Source organism: Malus domestica, chromosome 12 (genome assembly GCF_042453785.1).
Source record: "Malus domestica chromosome 12, GDT2T_hap1".
Classification (NCBI taxonomy): domain Eukaryota; kingdom Viridiplantae; phylum Streptophyta; class Magnoliopsida; order Rosales; family Rosaceae; genus Malus; species Malus domestica.
Window position 1 is genome coordinate 26,919,560 of NC_091672.1, and position 18,527 is coordinate 26,938,086.

Here is an 18,527-nt window from a genome sequence, read left to right on the forward strand (position 1 = left end):
GGGTAGGGGGTATCTTGACGCGGGTTTGACCCACTGCATTGACTGCCTGGGGGCGAGCGTTATTGTGGCGATACCTTTGGTTATCGGGATAGTGTCCCTTACTCTTTTTACTGAAATGAGAGTGGTGAGGATGGAAATCCTTCCTCTTGCCTTGAAATTGATATGTCTGTTGATTCGGCGAAGCATTATGCAAGGCATGGGGAGGTGCCACTGCTGTTTGGAAAGTCGAGGTCTTCTCATTTAGGTGAGTCTGGCTTCCACCTCCCACTTGTTGATAAATGATGGTTGTAGGGGGTTTCTCCTGATATGTCTTTGCCTCGGCGGAGGCATGGTTATAAGCCTGCGCCATCACCTCAGAGTAAGTCTTCCAAGTATTGGCATTGATCATGTATTTAAAGAAACAATCACGTAGGCCTGCCGTGAAGGCTTTGAGGGCAGTCTTGTCGTCTGCCTCGGCACACCGGGAGTATTCATGGCTGAAGCGGCCAGCATACATACGTAATGACTCGTCTGGCTTCTGGCGGATAGTGTACAGGTCATCTGCAGAGTGCAAGCGATCGGTTTGGAAAATGTGTTGGGAAACAAATAGTTTCCTCAATTCCTCAAATGAGTCTACCGTCTCAGGTGTAAGACGACAATACCAATTTAGAGCTCCGCCAGAGAGGGTGGAGGGGAAGAGAAGACATCGCTCTTCGTCGGTGTGCATCCGGTATGCCATGGTGGACTCAAAGAGGTTAAGGTGCTCAATCGGGTCCTCTTTTCCAGTATAAAGTTGCAAGCCAAGCTTTTGCTTTGTCTTTGCTTGAAGGGGGGTGTTGAGGATCCTCCTTGTAAGAGGGCCAGGCCTGGGTTGGTTCCAGTCAGGTATTTCAGCCTGACGTTCAGCCTTCAACTTGTTTACTTCCTCAAGAAGTTGTAGGACAAGGGGGTCCTGAGCGGAGTTATGTGCCACTGGAGCTTTCTTTCGTAAATCTCCATCTCCTCTTGGAATTAGGAAGGTTTGATCAAGGGCATGTGATTTTTCCCTGGACTCGCTGTACTGGCTTCCAGGGTATGTCTGTCGGAACACCTCTGAGTCCCCTGTACCCTCATGTCTCTCTAGGACTTGTTGCCCCTTCCCCAAATTGGTGGCCGGCTCGGGCCGTGGCAGGGGACCGAGTCTCTCAGAAATCCTTGGGTCATTGATCTTTGAGCTTATATGGATGGAATTCTCTCGACGTTGCTTCAGGAAATCCCGACAATCGCGAAAGACGGCTTTCGATCCTTCTGCCCCTTCAGCAAAGAGGTGTCTCCCTCCACTTCTCATGGTTCGGGTCGAAGCAACTGGGTTAAGAGAAGCCTCATGTTGATTATCAAGTCGAGGGGTAATCTGTTCCCTATCAGGGATATCTATGTCGAATGCATGTGACCCTCCATGTTGGAGGGCACCCAGTTGATGGTTGACTTCCACGGGGGCAACAAGCACGCGTGTCTGAGCTTGCCTAGCTTCGTGGAGTGTCTCGAAGAGCTTCTCATATTGCTCCTGGAGGACCTCATTCCTCATTGCTATCTTGTTGTTCTGAGCTTCCAACTCATCGACTTTAGCTTGAAGAAGAACTCGTTTTCCTTCCTTCTTTCGTTGCTTCGCACTATGTGCAAGGGGGTGTCATTCTGTGTGTTGTGGCTTCCTTCGCTTCCCATGTTGGAGAGGGATGCCTGGTCAAAAGAAAGTGTACGAATGATAGAAACCAGCTTGACACAGCTGAAGAGAGTAGGAATAAGTGTCGTTCCCACAGACGGCGCCAAATGTTGATGCACAAAATCAGCGAAGACTTTGGTACAACAGAAAGTGTCAGGTTTTGTGACCTTCGCTTGGTTGCTTCGGTCACTAGTGAGGATAAGTACGTAAATGAATAGAGACAGAGAAGCAAACACAGGATGTACGTGGTTCACCCAGATTGGCTACGTCCACGGAGTAGAGGAGTTCTTATTAGTAGTGAAGGGCTTACACAAGTACAAAGGATCAAGCTTTCAATTTAGTGAGTTCTTGTGAATGATTTAACACAAATGGCATTAGGCAATATTGTGGGGGGATGACCCCTATTTATAGAAAAACTTGTAGCTTTGTCACATTGACATGTGTCATGTTATGATTGGTTCTTGATGTTGACACGTGCTGCGCTCTAATTGGCTTCTAATCTTGACACGTGTCGAGTAGTGATTGGCCTCCTGGTCGGAGGGGAATTCTTCTGGGTCCTTGACAGTATAGCGTTGGCCGGTGCTCGGTAGTTTCGGGATTGGTCAAGTATGGTACAAACACCTCCAAATTCAATTAGACTTGAAAAAAAATTGAGTCGTGCAAAAAATTATTTTAAATTAAATTGCAACATAGTGATAAATCTTCAATTACGTGAACTAATTTATATTTTCTTTGAAACAAGCAATATTTTGGGAGGTGGACTTTTATTTTGGGACCTCCAATAAAAGAGAAAACATTCTTAACCAACTAAACTACATGCTACTTGCACCCGCACCAAATTTTAGTAGTTCAATAACGTGTTTTTTTGTCATTTATTTAAATACGGCTGCATTTGGACTTTTTTTTTTTTTTTTTCCTTTCCCAAAGGCAATTACATTCATAATTCGATCTTAATAGTCTCAAGGGCAATACAAATAAGACTCTAACATGTCGACAAATACATCATTAGGTGAATAAATTTGACAAATCTAGCACTATTGAAACAAAATATGAGTTTAAACTTAACTGTAAAGGTTAACACGTTTTACACCTCTTGGCTCGTGGTGATTTTCAAAATGGGGCATGAAGTGTCTATTTTCTCATATTACACCATAAAGTATTGAAATTATATCAATTTGTGTCTTCGATCTAATTCATTGTACGATTATTTATTAAATAGATGATGTGATGAGCTAATGATTTTTATGTGGTACCATGTAAGTCACATCTCAACCATATTGAAAAGAAACTCATCAATTTAATTGATGATTGGATATTCAAAGATATAAAACGGTGTAAGCTGATGTAATTTCAAAACCTTATAATACACAATATGAGAAACTTGGAATCTCATGGCCATTACCTCAAACGTGCTGTTAGCTCTAACTAACGGAGTAGCTAGGATTATCTATTCTCTAAATCTCATCCTTTTAGGGCTGGTTTGGTATTGATGTGCTTTGAAAAAAAGCTGCTTCTGCTGTGCTGTGAGAATAAGTAGTTGTAAAATAAAGCTGTAGAGTGTTTGGTATACTTTTTTTGTAAAAATGCTTTTGAAAAAAAAAAAAGTATTATAGTGTTTGGTAAACTTTTATGTAAAATAGATGTGAAAAAAAAGCCGATTTTTCAAAGCTGGGTTTTGCAGCTTCTTGTTTTTGGCTTTTTTTCACCCAAAACTGTGAAAAAAAAACTGAAGCTGAATGTTTACCAAACACAAAAAAGCTCCCAGCTTTTTTCAAAATCACCTCAGTACCAAACCAGGCCTTAATCTCCTTCTATTTGAAATGTCACGACTAAATCAAGTCAGCATCTTGTGTAGTTATTTATAAAGAGAAAAAGAAAAAAGTAAGATAGGAGAGGACTAGATGGATGGAATTTCCAGCTGAGAAAATCTTACGCCCTAACTATAATACACAAGAAGCACATGGGAGATTCGCACGTGCCATGTACACCCATTCCATGAATAAACTGAGCTGTATGATTCTTGCTTCTTTATTCGGATACGGATTCTACAGCAGCCCTACCGTGCTGTATGATTCTTATGGAACCCCAAAAGTAAGATTTACTTCTCTAGAAAGTTCACGTGGTTAAGGAACCGCGTAGTAAATTGTATCGCTGTGTCTCCACCAAATCTCCACGTGTCCCATCAGCACACGGAGGAGCTGTATATATATAAACCACTCACGGTTTCTGTCAATCCCACCACACACCTCCACCAGTTGCCCTACTTCTTCTTCTACCAAAACTCTCTCAATTTTCCTGCAAAAAATTGTCAGCAAATATGGCGAGCGAAGGAACATTAAACTGCGTTGACATTCTCATCGCCATCCTCTTGCCTCCTCTTGGAGTCTTCCTCAAGTTTGGTTGCCATGTTAGTGTTCTTTCTTCTGCGTCCGTTTAGTTTGTAGAGATTATACGTCACACGAACACGCACATGGTAACGCTGTTTGAATCGTTAGACCAGTAGAATTCTACGGATTTAACGGTTCGACAGTCATATTCAAGGGTTCATGGTTCTAATATACGGTGCATGTGATGTTTTTTCAGGCGGAATTCTGGATCTGTTTGTTGCTGACCATCTTTGGTTACCTCCCTGGGATTATTTATGCCATTTATGTCATCACCAAGTGATATCCAATTTCTGTAAGCACTCACTTCTCTTAATTCGCTGATAATATATCTTGTTTCGGTAGCTATTCGAGCGCTCCGTTTTTAGCCGTCTGCACTTTAAATTGATTATCTCGTATATTGTGTTATTAGTTTTCGTCCACTACTGTTTATATTCAGATTTAAATTAAAAAATTTATAATAATTTCTAACTGTACGATGTACAGAGATCCTCAAGATTCTTACAAAGAGAATCGGATCCTCGCTCAAAATCCATGAGATTAAGAGAAGGAGCGTTGTAATCCCTGACGTTTTATTCAACCGTTTGAATTTCAATAAAACAAAATTTTCTTTTAGTTTTGTTAAATAAAAAATAAATAAAAAGGAGGATAAAAGTTTAAAGAAGTATTCATCAATTTCCCCCTGAACTTGTGACTATTGGCCAATTTCCCCCTTCAATTTTAATTTTGGCCAATTTCCCTCCTTAACTCTCATAATTAGTCAATTCCCCCTCAACTCTCATAATTAGTCAATTTGCACCATACTGTTAATTTTTTAATTTGATCATAATTAAACAAGTGTGTGTAAGAAACTAAATAAGATGTATGTTAATCATTTTCCTATGTCTTTATCCTATTACAAATAGATTAAAATTTAGAATTTTACAATTTATCATGGATAGTATTATTAGTCGTAATAAATCAGTATGGGGTAATTTTATTTGATTTTTTACTATACAAAATTGATAACGAAAAGGATTCATGTGTACATTTTTGTATGTGAATACAATTTTCTTTATAAAAGTGAAAGCTAAGTTCAAGTAAATTGAGGAGAATCGAGCTTTAGTGCAAAAAATGGTTAGTCAATTCATAATTTTCGACTCCTTATTAAGAATAACCCATTTTATTGAAATAGGTCTGATCCATGAGTTTAGGATTATTATTTCTTTTTCTACATGCTTTAAACTCGATTCATAACTTTTTCTTATAATCAACCCATATCACATACTAATTGTATTATGTTTTTGTACATTTTACCCTATATTATGCATGTGAGTTTATGTTAATTTTAGTACTTTGTTGGAAGTTATTAGAAAGATTGAAAGAAAAAAAAAAGAATAGATGGAAAATTAAAAAAAATTAACAGTAGGGTGAAAATTGACTAATTATGAGAGTTGAGGGGAGAAATTGGTCAAAATTAAAGTTAAGGGGGGAAATTAGCCAATAGTCACAAGTTCAGGGAGGAATTGATGAATACCTCAAGTTTAAATGATATGATTAGGCAAACGTTCCTTTCAGTGGGCCACCGGCCCAACTATAACGGTGGGTATGGGTCCACGTGACATGACCTGCACCAACTTATTAATGCCACGTTTTTTTCCTTTGCTGGACAGGTATTAGAGATGTGAAGGACACATGTGTCATTTTGTGTTTGCAGTATTGGATTGTTTTCAGCCGTTTGATTATCTGGTGCAGCCAAGTGGATGGTTGATGTTTTCATGTAGTGATTGTTCATTTTTTGTTTTTTATTTTAATTTAATTTTCCTTCCACCTATTATCTGTCTATTGTAAAGATAGACTAATGCTATTCACATGCTCAGTCTTACTCATTTGTCAGTGTAATTTGTTTTTTATTTCGATGGTAATGTAATTTGGTTTTTCATTTCACCCAATTGGGTTACAAAGTATCTTACAGCCTGTTTGGTATCTTATTTGAAATTTTTTATTATTTCTTAAAACATTTATTAAGAATATTTCTTGAAAACAATTTTATTTAAGACTAAAAAACTTGATTGGTTTGCGATTTAAAATTTTTAAATCTTACAACTTAAACTAGACAAAGAGATCTAAAAAGAAGGGGTCGCATGAGAGGGAGAACATGAGAGGAGAAAAGAAAGTAAGAGATGATTGAAGGAAAGAGAAAGAAGAGAGGATCAGACAAGATAGGGAAGAAGAAGAGTGAGAAAAAATCGAGAGAATGAAGAGAGCGGATTTGAGAAGAGATGAAAAAGGTTTAAAAAAAAAAGGAGAGAGAAAGAAGAAAATATAGAAAGATAGATTTGGAGTGAGAGGGGAGGAGGAAGAGAAAAGAAAGAAGTGAGTTTAAGTTTAAAAACTCTAAAAATTCACTTTTTATGTTTTTAGATAATAGACTATATTTTTTTAGTTAGTTTTGAGTTCAGTTTTTGAAAATAGTCCTACCAAACAAATTTTTAAGGCCTAAAACTTGAAAATTGTTTTTGAGCTTAAAAAGTTAGATTCAAGTAAAATACAAAACAGACTCTTAGATTTCCGTATAAAATATACTTAAATTTTCCTAATTTATGGGAGTGAAATTCGAAGTTGAATTTCAGAGGGCATGCACGAGACTCTCGCTAACCGACGTAATTCACTTTTGCATTATTGGTTCATATATATTGTTTGTAGCGTCCTTGTTAAGCAAAAGGAAAGAGCCCCTACCCATCATAGCCAGGCGACATATTCTTTTAGGATGTGAAATTTGGATTTGGATCCCATTCAGATCTAAATTGTGAGTATTCTAGGAATCTTCACATCTTAATCATTTATCGTATATCGTATGGTCAGAAATTATTTGACTTTTTTATTTAAAATTAAACACAAATAATACCTAACGAAAACTGATCGCACGATGTACACTGAACAGATAAAATATAGAGATCCGTAGGATTTCCATAAAGTAGATCTGGAAAAGATCCTCTTATGTGAAATTTGTCTCTCAAATATATTTATAAATTTCGACCAAAAAAATAGATAATATAATTTATAAAAAAAATGACTTTAAAAACAAAAAACATTTTGGCCAGTGGTTCTGTTCAAGAGGAGCGTGAAGGAAGCTACCTAGCATGCAACCAATTGCATCAACACGGTGCTGATGGTCCGACCCTTATGTTTTCATTTGTACACGGACGCCACTGTGGCAATGTATACGCGTCATAAAAACTCTTCACTAATAGCGGAGGGAGAATAAAACTACAGATGCAAGTAAACGGTTTTAACAAACTGAACTACAAGCGCACTGCAACCCAAGTGTTCAATTAACTTTAATCTCCGTTTCTCCAAAATTGATTACGAGCAAAGGGATTTAACCAGTTGTATTTTCTTTTTGTATCTATCTCATCTCATCATTGGTTGAATTAAATTGAGGCAAGGAAACAAACCATGATGGATAACTAAGAATCGGATAACTAAGAATCTATCCTACTAAAGCTACTTTATATGTCACTTTCTGAGAATCCTCGGTCAAATATTACTTTGTCTAAAATCGTATTAAGAAAGACATATATGGTAAGAGCAAGGCACATGTGGTGTCTAATCCAGGAGGTTGCGTTAAAGGGGAACTTTAACAAAAAACTCTCGGTACTGTTCATTTTAACGAAAAACCACATTTTTACACTAAAAAGTCAATCCTGGTACTATTCACTTTACCCTTTATTTTGTCCTTATCGTTAAAACTCAAAGTTTTCAAGCCATTTTCATTAGTTTTCCTAAAGCAGTGAGAATCCATCAAAACTTCAACCCAACTCTTTCTCTTTTCCAAATTGACAAGTACCCTTTGTGAGAATCCAATTCCAAATTAAGATTAACAAGGCATTAACTAGTTTATTAAATCCACCAAGATAAGAAGATTACGAGCAGCAAAACAAAGTCAGCGGTTCTACACGGCCGCTAACACTGGAAAATTCCTCGCTGCATGTTTCAGCAGAGATCCTGAAAACCGCTAAAGATGGAATTTTTTTTCACGCTGTCTCTGCTTCCCGAATCTTAATTGATAAACAAACATATAAAACATGGTTCAAGTTCACTTTTAGGATCTCTAGATTAAGAGAGCGGATTTATGAAGGGAATACAATGAATGATTGAGAAGTAACGCCGCACGACGGAGTTACTTCAGCTCATATAAGCCAATACACAGCAGATATAGGGTGGTTTCAATTTACATCAACCAGTATACAATCAAACATTTGCAAACCTGCAGTTGAAGAGGGAGAGAGTACGCAAGAATACTTTAAAAGTGATTCCAATCTGTCTATCATCCTTTGAATTGCCACTCCCTACGGCACATGGGGCAATGTGCCTGAGACGTCTGTGAATTTACCCATTTTAAGATGCAATGAAGATGGAACGCATGGTTGCATGCACCCCAAACTGCGAATAGAAGATAATTTGTCGTCAAATTATATCAATAGAAATCACACGACTAACACAAAATGTGAAATGTCACAATCTGGTTGGTTCAATGCAAAAAATAACAATTCAGTTGGCCAGCTTGATACTATAATCAGGAATACAGAGGTTGACCATTAGCTTGGGAGCATATCATGGTAGTTGTGTGCTTTGCAAACCATGTGTAACATGATGTTCTATGAAACCATGTGTTAATGATGTTCTAAGGTGTCGGCACAAGATCTGATGTTAGGCATTTGAATCATATTTGGGAAGTTCAGAGTATAAAAAGAAAGAATATCCAAATGTCGATGCCTGTAAATTATCAATGAACTGTATATTCCATAATATTTTGCAACAAAGCATTGCTATGAATCGATGCCATTATATATGGAAGAATAGCAAGACCCGCATAAATCATGATAGGAAAGTGAAAAAAGGCACAACCATGTGGACACAGGCACCATGAGCTTCACTTTTCAACCAGGGCATGTTTATAGGTCAATATGAAAATCAATTTCTGGACGTGGACCTTAATAATAGAAGAAATGTAAGAATTTGGTGAAACATAAAACATGGTGCAAGGCATAAAGACGGTAATGTTAGTGACTTACTTAGTGGGCAATCATCCCCAGGGAGTTTACAATCGGGACAACAACCATCAAATGCCATCCTACAAATCCCACATGTTTCGTCTTGTGCATCCCATGTCCATGAAGCAACAGCATGCCATCTGAAGGTCCAAAAGGATAAGAATTAGAGCTCCAAAGTAGACGAAATAAACCATATCCCAGAAAAAAGGGCACATCAATGTTAGAGACAGATTCACACATGCAGGAATTGATTAATGAACAGAACAGATAGAGACGAGGTAAACAGGACATACTCTGTTTAAAACCCACAGCAGATATTTGCAAAGGTAGTTGGGTCAAGAGAAAACTGTTTCAATAAAATGCATAATGCGTCCAACGATTTCACAACAAAGATGTTTCAAGTTATAACAAGACCACACGAGCAAATGGGATTCTCAAGTTATTACGATTATTGTTATCAAAATACTCGCACCGAATAATTAAAGGGGGAACATATGCTTGAGATTCATGGCTAACTTATAAGATACTGATCTAGTGATCGACATTCGTAACATTAGACTACAATCAAGGTAGTAAAACTCTAGAGCTCATTAACTATTCGTAATTCACGACAAAAAGACAGATCATAGAAATTCAACACTGTCAAGCGGAAATTCGTTCCACCATGATTAACTGCAAAATTTTAACACCATAGAAGTGAAAGAACAAAACACTACACAAGCTGTTTCTAAAATGTATAAACTAGTAGATTTGAAAGAAACAACAGAATCGAAATTGTACCAATTCGACACTATCAAGCTGAAATTTAATCTACCATATGATTAAATGCAATAAAGTTAACAACTTGGAATAAAAAGTAGAGGAAAATAAAAAAATCCAGTTACAAATGGTATAAAGTAGTGTATTTTGAAAGAACGAACAGACAAACACAGTGAGAAGGATACGCAAAATGTTGACTTTCATCTTCTTCTCCTGCAACTGCAAAACCCCAAAACCCTATATTTCAGAGCAGTGAATTAGAATAAATCCCAAACATCCCAAATGTTCCCAGAATTTCAGGAATTTCATATTCCAAAATGTACTCACCGAACAAACTCCTCGATTCAAGCTCAACGGAGATCGCAAGCCTGAACCCTCTCGAGAATGAAATATATGGCTAATCACTGCAGAAATCGGACTCTAATCCGATTCCAGTTCCGGTTCCGGTACCCCTCTCGATATCTCTGAGTCTGAAAAACCCTAATTGGAAAAGTGAAAAGCCGCGGTCCAGTTTTGGGCGGGTTGAGAGACCAGAACTCAATTGGGCTGAATTTGAATTCATAATGTTTAACATTTTGCAAGTGGGCCCAATAGTAGAAAGGGAAGTTTTTCGAGAATACGTCATACTGGCATGTGATATTATTTGTCCAACTTTATAATACATTTGATATTAGAAAGTAGAAATTGAAATACATTATCGCATCAGAGCGATAGGTGAGCATTCATTCAAATGAGGGATGAATTTGCCACAAAGTACTACGGTCTGGTGGTATTCCTATTCACTTGGAAGTGAGAGGTCTTATGTTCGAATCTCGTGGATGACGAATTCGATACCAAATTAGATTGCCCATTGTGTGACTTAACCGAACTTCTCCTCCCCTTAGTGTAAAAATATCTATGTACTAAAAAAAATGAGGGATGAATTTTTCTTAAGATTTTTTTTTTTCATTTTTAAATGCGGAAAGGTAAAATTAGAAATTGAAACTGCCTGATATATATATAGCATATCCGTATGCATGCCAGAAAAGAGAGAGAAACAAAAATTTCTTAAAGAAGAATGAATTTTACCTTATATGTAATAATTGTCTTTTAATGAATGAATGAACCGTACAGAAAATTTTACCTTGTATGTAATAATTGTCTTTTAATAAATGAATTTCAAGATAAACTTCCATAAACCAAATGGTGGATAATATCAAATAAAAATCCAAGAAACCTATGTAAATAAACTTCTATTATGCTAATAAATCCCCGGCCTAGATTTTCACTGTAAATTTGTTAGTCACAGAAATATTAAAGGAGGTGATTTTTGCACACCTTTCTTTATTCATGACCATTAAATAAATAAATCAAATGGAAATAATGGTCATAATTAAACAGAAGTATGTGTGAGTCGAAAAAAAATGTGTACTTATCGTTTTAAAAGTATTAAATTTTTATTGAGGACAAAATCTTTCATAATTGCTTGAGTAGGCCTTGCAAAATACTATAAATAGGGTAAAGCACACCGGCTAATAGTCTAAAACCTAAATCTGCCTCTTCCTTTCATTTCCCTAGTTTCCATTTCTCTTTCTTTTGAGAAACTATGACTAGAAGGAAGCCAAAACTAGCCTTCATCGAGAACGACTCGTCGCGAAAAGCGACATTCAGGAAAAGGAGGACGGGCTTCATGAAGAAGATGTATGAAATCAATAAACTTTGTGACGTCCCAACATGTGCTATCATGTATAGTCCAGATATGCCTCAACCTGATGTCTGGCCTGATCCTTCGGAGGTGCGACGCCTCATCGAGCTGCTTAAGAACGTGCCTGAGAAGGAGCGAAACAAAAAGATGGTGACCCATGGGATGTTTCTGAAGCAGAGGATCGAAAAGGTGCAGGAGAAGCTGAACAAGTTGAAGAAAGAAAACCGAGAGAAAGAACTTCGGATGGCCATGAGCCAATGCCTCGCGGGGAAACCCTTAAATGGCTTGGACTTCACCAATTTACATGAAATGGGGTGGATGATCGACGAGAAGTTGAAGGACATTGCCGTGACTAAAAGCCGAAAGGAGAACGAGCTGGCAGATATAAATCAGCCCTTAGTTGGACAACCACCAGCGCATGCAGCATCAGCTAATGAGAACACTCAAGACGCCATACAACTGGCTCCATGGTCTGTGGGGGACGTGCTGACCTCAAAATTTGGTGATGTGGATGATCAGATAATGCCGCTTGGGGATTAGGACTACATGTTTGGTGGTGCTAGGTGGTCTAAGAACCCTTTTAATTTCTCTTAAGCTATTTAAGTAGTTTTTGTTGTTTGTTATTTCTGTTGTTTTGCTTCAGCGTTGTTTTAAGTTATTTCTAGTTTGATGCTTGCTTACCTTGGCATCAAAACCACAGGGTTCTCTTAATTTCTTGATTTTATGTACTAAAATTAATATTTTATATATGAGAGTAGTTTGGTACCTTTGGTTTGCATTATATGATTTCTCATTTCTTGTATATGAAAGATCTTAGATTTGAATATCATAGTTAACGAGTTTGAAAGCAATTTATTCCCCCCTGAATGTAAAAATTTTGTTCCCTCAAAGCTACTAAAAATCACCAAAATCTGAAATCATATGACTGTTGGATTAAATGGTAGTCATTTTTTTTATTCTTTGAAAAGCTGTATTCGTTGATTTTATTCACTACAATTAGTTGTCTTAGTTGTTTTGAGTTTCTAATTTTTTGCAAGAATAATTTATGAATGACAAATTAAAGGATAATGCTAGAGAGACTAAATTTTAAACCAAATTTGCAAACTAAATGATGTGTCACCAATAGAAAATAAGTGCGTCAATCAACACGTTAGTAATTATTCAATCATTAACAACCACATCATTTGATTTACAAAATTTGGTTTAAAAATTTGATCTCCCTAGTATTACCCTAAATTAAATATTGACGGTTTGGATCATTGAAAAAGGTTGGAAATAAATACTAAATTGTTTACCATTTAATCCACTAGTTATATGATTTTGAATTTGTGTGATTTTTTGTGGAAAGTGATCTTTGACGAAAGACTCAAAAGATTGAAATTCACTATGAAGTGGATTAAATAAGTGTGTCAAAATGTATGTATAACATATATTTCAATAAATTACATTTTGTCAAGATTATGTTCTCATACCTTGTCTTTAAAATATTGTTTCTCATGTTAGACTTTCAATAGTTAATCGGCCACATTAATTGTTGAGTGATGATGTGATAAATACATGTTACGCATATGCTAGATAATATCACATGGGTACAAAATATAATTAAAATTAGGGAGTTTTAACGAAACATTCCTGATACTGTTCATTTTTAACGAAATACCACATTTTTACCTTTCCCTGGTACTATTCACTACACATTTATTTGTCATTTTTTATTAAAACTAAAGTTTTTTTTGGACTTTTCGTTAGTTTTCCTTTAAAATTATAGTTAGGGGAACTATTATTGAAACTCCAAGAATCTAATTGTATAGAAAGTTTTTTTTTTTTTTAACAAACAATATTATCTATTTTTCATTAAAACTAAAATTTTTTTTTGGACTTTTCGTTATTTTTCCTTTAAAATTATAGTTAGGGGAACTATTATTGAAACTCCAAGAATCTAATTGTATAGAAAGTTTTTTTTTTTTTAACAAACAATATTATCTATTTTTCATTAAAACTAAAATTTTTTTTTGACTTTTCGTTAGTTTTCCTTTAAAATTATAGTTATGGGAACTATTATTGACACTCCAAGAATCTAATTGTATAGAAAGTTTTTTTTTTTTTTTGAATAAACAATATTATCTACACTACATCTGTGGGGGAGTGGGCTACGCCTCACAATAGGCTAGCAATAATGTGGTTCAAATTCTTCTTTGGCAAGCATTGAACGTAAGACCTCTCACTTACAACTGAAGAAGAATAATACTAGACTATAGTACTAATTACATAGCAAGTTGAGTGCACAATTTCCACTTAAGCTGTGTTAAAATAACAAGGAAAGAATTTAAAAACTAGAACTACAACTACCATGGACTGACCTAGTGGTTAAGAACAAATTCTAAACTCGTATTCCACACGGCACGTCTTGAATTTGATTTTTGATGAATCACACTATATTGAGAACCACGGCACCCATCCTCCAACAACAAAATCCAAGAATTAAAAATCAGAAAATAAAAAATGAAACCCACTCGCGCAGTCGTCAACGTCATCACCAACTTGAGTGGCTTCATTGTTGTTTCCCTGTCCATTTCATATTCAAATCCTGAAGCCGCCGTAGTGTTTTTGTCAGGGGTCTCCGTCTCCGTGATTAAATCCAACAAGGTTAACGCCATTGAAGAAATGAGAAGAGGAACAAAAGCTATATAATTGGTATAAATTAATTAGTGCACTCGAAACAAAGAACAGAATAACACAGTTAAAGGTCACGCAAGAAATTAGTTAAAGGTCACGCAAGAATGTTAACTTTCATCCTCTTTGTCCTGCAACTGCAAAACCCAAAACCCTACATTTCGTAGCAGTGAATTAGAATAAACTCTTCCTGGACCTTGGCACCTTACTCCAACTCAGAATGTGCCCAAAACCAGGAATTCAATTTCGAAATTGCGATTAGGTGATTCTAAAACCCTAAATCTACTTACCCGAGATGAACACCTTGTTTTGACAGGGATCGGAAGCCTGAACCCTTTCAAGACTCAAAGGTGTGGCTAATCACTGCAAAGGTCCGATCCCGTTTCCAATTCCAGTTCTAGAGACGAGTCCTAATTGTGAAATGGAAGCGCAAACACTAATTGTAAAAAGGAAGTGTTGCAAAGCACAATACTCAAATTGGGCCAGTTTCAAATTCCTTAGTTTAAATTTTGCAAGTGAGCGCAGACTCAAAACACCCCCAATGGCTGTAAGCAATTTGAATAATGTACTCAATAATATTTATGGATGAAATATTTTTGCGGGTAATACTATTACGTGGTGTTACTTAATCACTTTATGTTATGACATGTTTTAATTATTAAAAACTTTGCCTAGGTTTCTATAAAACGATTTACTGTCATATAATTTCTGTTTCTAACATAGGGACAAGTAATGTTTTTGTGACTTTGTTAGAACCCCAAATTTGTTGTGAAGCAAACGGTAACTCATCGACTTGCCAAATTTTCTTAAATGAGGAATGATTTTTTTTTCTTTCTTTTGGCATGATCGAGGTGCGCTCTAATTTAATTCAAGACACCATGTTAGATGGTTATTGTATTTGGTGTCAGGCTTCCGCCGCCTTCGGAAGTTTTTTCGATCATTAACAATTCCCCTCTCGTACCGCTTAGGTTCTTCAAAATTCAAAGCAAGCAAAAGTTACTCCTAATATTTTTTCTAGCCATGGCGAAAACTCAAGTAGCTAGGCCATTGCATTCGGAGTGGTGGTTGAGGAGAGCTCGATGGCCTACAGGTATTGTTTGGTATGCAGATGGGACGGGAAGAAACGGAGAGGGAACAAAGATGCCCTCGGATGGAAACAAGGAGGAAGAAGAATGATACGGATATGTTATAATTTTGTGTTCCACAGTTGTGGAATGAGTCATTCTAGGGGGTGAGGCGGAACAAAAATTCATCAAAAATTCGTCCCGTGGAACAGCGCGTTCCACCCGTTTTAGGCGCACAAAATGTGGGACGGAATGCCTTGTCCTACTCCGTTCCGTCCCGTCTCACGTACCAAACGGTACCATAGGTCCTGCCGCTCAAGAGTTTTTATTTTTATTTTTTACCTTAAGATGTTTTGATTTTTTACCTTGAAATACGGAAAAAGTAAAATTAGAAATTTAAGGGCTCGTTTGGATGTGCTTTTAAAATGACTGAAAGTGTTTTTAGAGAAAATATTTTTTTATTCCAAAAGCACTTAAAGTGATTTCTACAAGAAGCACCATCTATATGCTTATTCCAGGAAGTACTTTAAATGTTTTTCCAGAATTTACTTGCATTTTTATTAAGAATTGGTTCCAAAAACATTTTCACCAAAAGTGTTTTCAGTCATTTTAAAAGCACATCCAAACAAGCTCTAAGTTGTCTTGATGTATATGGTATATTCATAATATATGCCAGAAAAGAGTGACAAACAAAAAATTTCTGAAAGAAGAATGGATTAAACCTTATTAGTAAGTAATTACAAAAGATATAGAGATATAATAACTCTATTTTAACTAATGAATAAGTCATACAGGATAATCTGTGTTTTCATACATGCATCTATGTATTCAAAATTCCAGACAAACTTCCATAAAAACCAAAGGTTGGATAATATCAAACAAAAATTCATCAAAATCATGTAAATAAACTTCTATTTTGCTAATAAATCCCCAGCCTAGATTTCATATTGTGAATTTGTTAGTGGCATAAATATTAAACCCAATGTACATATATGCCAAAATAGTCTACATTAATTATTGTATATCTCATTGTAAAAGTAATAAATTTCTTTTGAGGACAAAATCTTTCATGATTGATTAAGGTTAGCCCTTGCAAAATACTATAAATAGCATATGTTGTATAGGGTTAAAGCACACCAACTAGAACCCTAAAGTCACTAAGGCTCTCCTCTTCTTTTTCCCTAGTTTCCATTTCTCTCAAATTTTTCTCTATTTTATTGGGAAAATCATGGCTGGGAGGAAGAAGGTGAAACTAGCCTACATCATCAACGACGCGTGTCGAAAAGCATCATACAATAAAAGGAAGAAGGGCTTCGTGAAGAAGATGAAGGAAATTAGTATTCTTTGTGATGTTCCAGTATGTGGTATTCTGTACAGTCAATATGAGTCTCGACCTATTGTTTGGCCCAATCCTTTAGAAGTGCAACGCCTCATCACGCAGTTCAGGAACATGCCTGAGGACGAGCGGAATAAGAAAATGGTGAACCATGAGATGTTTCTGAAGCAGAGGATCGAAAAGGAGCAAGAGAAGCTGAACAAGCTGAAGAAAGAGAACCGAGAGAAGCAAATCCGGATGCTCATGAACCAGTGCCTCGCTGGGAGACCCCTTACTGGCTTGAACTTAGACGGTTTGAATGATATGGACTGTATGATCAAGGGGAGCTTGACAGAGATTGTCACACAGATCAAGAGCCGGAAGGAGAAGGAACTGGCGGAGATGAACCAACCCCAAGTCGCACCACCACAAGTGCTTGCAGCCACAACTGATCAGAACATGCATGCAGCAATGGAAACGCAGGTGTTTGATCAAAGCAACATATACACAAAGCAGACGGTTCCATGGTTCCTTGGGGACGTGCCAAACCAACAATTCGGTTTTGTTGATGATCAGATCCCACCCCTTTGATTTCCCTCCAACTATTTATTGAGTAGTTTTTGTAATTTGTTTTGCTGTTTCTACAGTGTTTTAAGTTGTTTCCAATTTGATGCATGCTTACCTTGACATCAAAACCACAGTGTTATTATGTCTTTTAATTTCTTGAATTTTATGTAGTAAAAATTTAATTATATAAGACTCTTTTTGTATTCATATTTTTTTTAATTAGGTGTTATCCTCTAATATTTTTAATATATACTTGATAGGTTTTAAAGATTTATATATATATATATATATATATATATATATATATATATATATATATAAACATGTATGGAAGGGGGAAGATCAATGAGAAAATCAAAGAAATAACGACCAATCAACAAGCAAACAAAATTATAGGACCTATCAACCATAAGAGAAATTTTTGTAGGTACCCGACACATATACTTACATGGAGTTCCCCACTAATAAATGTTTGACACCTGTGCTACTACTCTTTAAGTGACAGGTAGGGTTATGATTTTATTAAAATACCTATTTTATCCTTATAATTTGTTGGTACCATATATTGGGCCTCGTCTTTGGGTCTCATCTTTAAGCCCATGATTTGTGTAAAAGGGAAGGGAGCCCTTATTCTATAAAAGGGACTCTCCCTCACCCTCATAAACAAGGTCTCACATCCAGAAGATCCAAAGAGTCTCATACTCAACCCTCACAACAATATAGAGGGCAGTACTCTCTCAGCCAAACAGAGAGCAAAATGGCAAGGGCTGCATCCACAGAGAGCTCCCTTGCCGATCTATTGTAATCCATACATTCATATAGTAAATGGAATCAACATCAGTGTGGACGTAGCCCAAACATTGAGGTGAACCACGATACATCTTTGTGTTCTTGTGCGTTTGTGTGATTCATGGCCGGATTTACGTTGGTCCAAGATCCTCCAGATTTTGTGCATCAACATTTGGCGCCGTATGTGGGAAACAACACAAAAATCTATGTCGGTTCTCTTTCATTTTTTCATCTCACCACCATGAAACCTTCCCAACCTTACCACTGTCCACTGTGAATCTGCACAACCCAAGAACACAGCAGCAGCATTGGAAACATGATAGGATTTGTTGGTGCAAAAGTCAATAGTCCGATCACCAAGCCCATACTATCCTAATTAGCACCGCCGTCACCAACACAAGAGGTAATCGCCAGAATGCAGGCCCTCACGTGACCCATGTGACCTGGAGCCACAGCCGCCTCATCGTCCTCCAAAGAGGAAATCTGAGCAGCACCACCACGACAGGGAACACGAGCGGGACTGAGATCGAGAACGTGAGAGGGAGCACGACCACCATGACCATGAGGAGGATCATCAC

General features: G+C 36.8%; 3 protein-coding genes across 3 annotated transcripts; 2 read left to right on the forward strand and 1 right to left on the reverse strand.

The window, feature by feature from the left end:
• Positions 1–8,090: 8,090 nt before the first annotated feature.
• On the reverse strand, positions 8,091–10,552 carry LOC103451269 (anaphase-promoting complex subunit 11). Its single transcript, XM_070809182.1, has 5 exons — positions 10,520–10,552; positions 10,185–10,254; positions 10,019–10,094; positions 9,120–9,238; positions 8,091–8,487 (listed from the first exon to the last, which is right to left on the reverse strand). Exons 1-5 carry the CDS (start codon positions 10,550–10,552, stop codon positions 8,372–8,374), a joined length of 414 nt encoding a protein of 137 aa, XP_070665283.1. The 3' UTR covers positions 8,091–8,371.
• An 890-nt stretch (positions 10,553–11,442) lies between these two features.
• LOC103451270 (agamous-like MADS-box protein AGL80) lies at positions 11,443–12,081 on the forward strand. The gene has a single exon (XM_008390693.3). It carries the CDS (start codon positions 11,443–11,445, stop codon positions 12,079–12,081), a length of 639 nt encoding a protein of 212 aa, XP_008388915.1.
• A 4,425-nt stretch (positions 12,082–16,506) lies between these two features.
• Positions 16,507–17,184, forward strand: LOC103451271 (agamous-like MADS-box protein AGL80). The gene has a single exon (XM_008390694.1). The coding sequence runs from the start codon at positions 16,507–16,509 to the stop codon at positions 17,182–17,184; it is 678 nt and encodes a 225-aa protein (XP_008388916.1).
• The last annotated feature ends 1,343 nt before the right edge of the window (positions 17,185–18,527 follow it).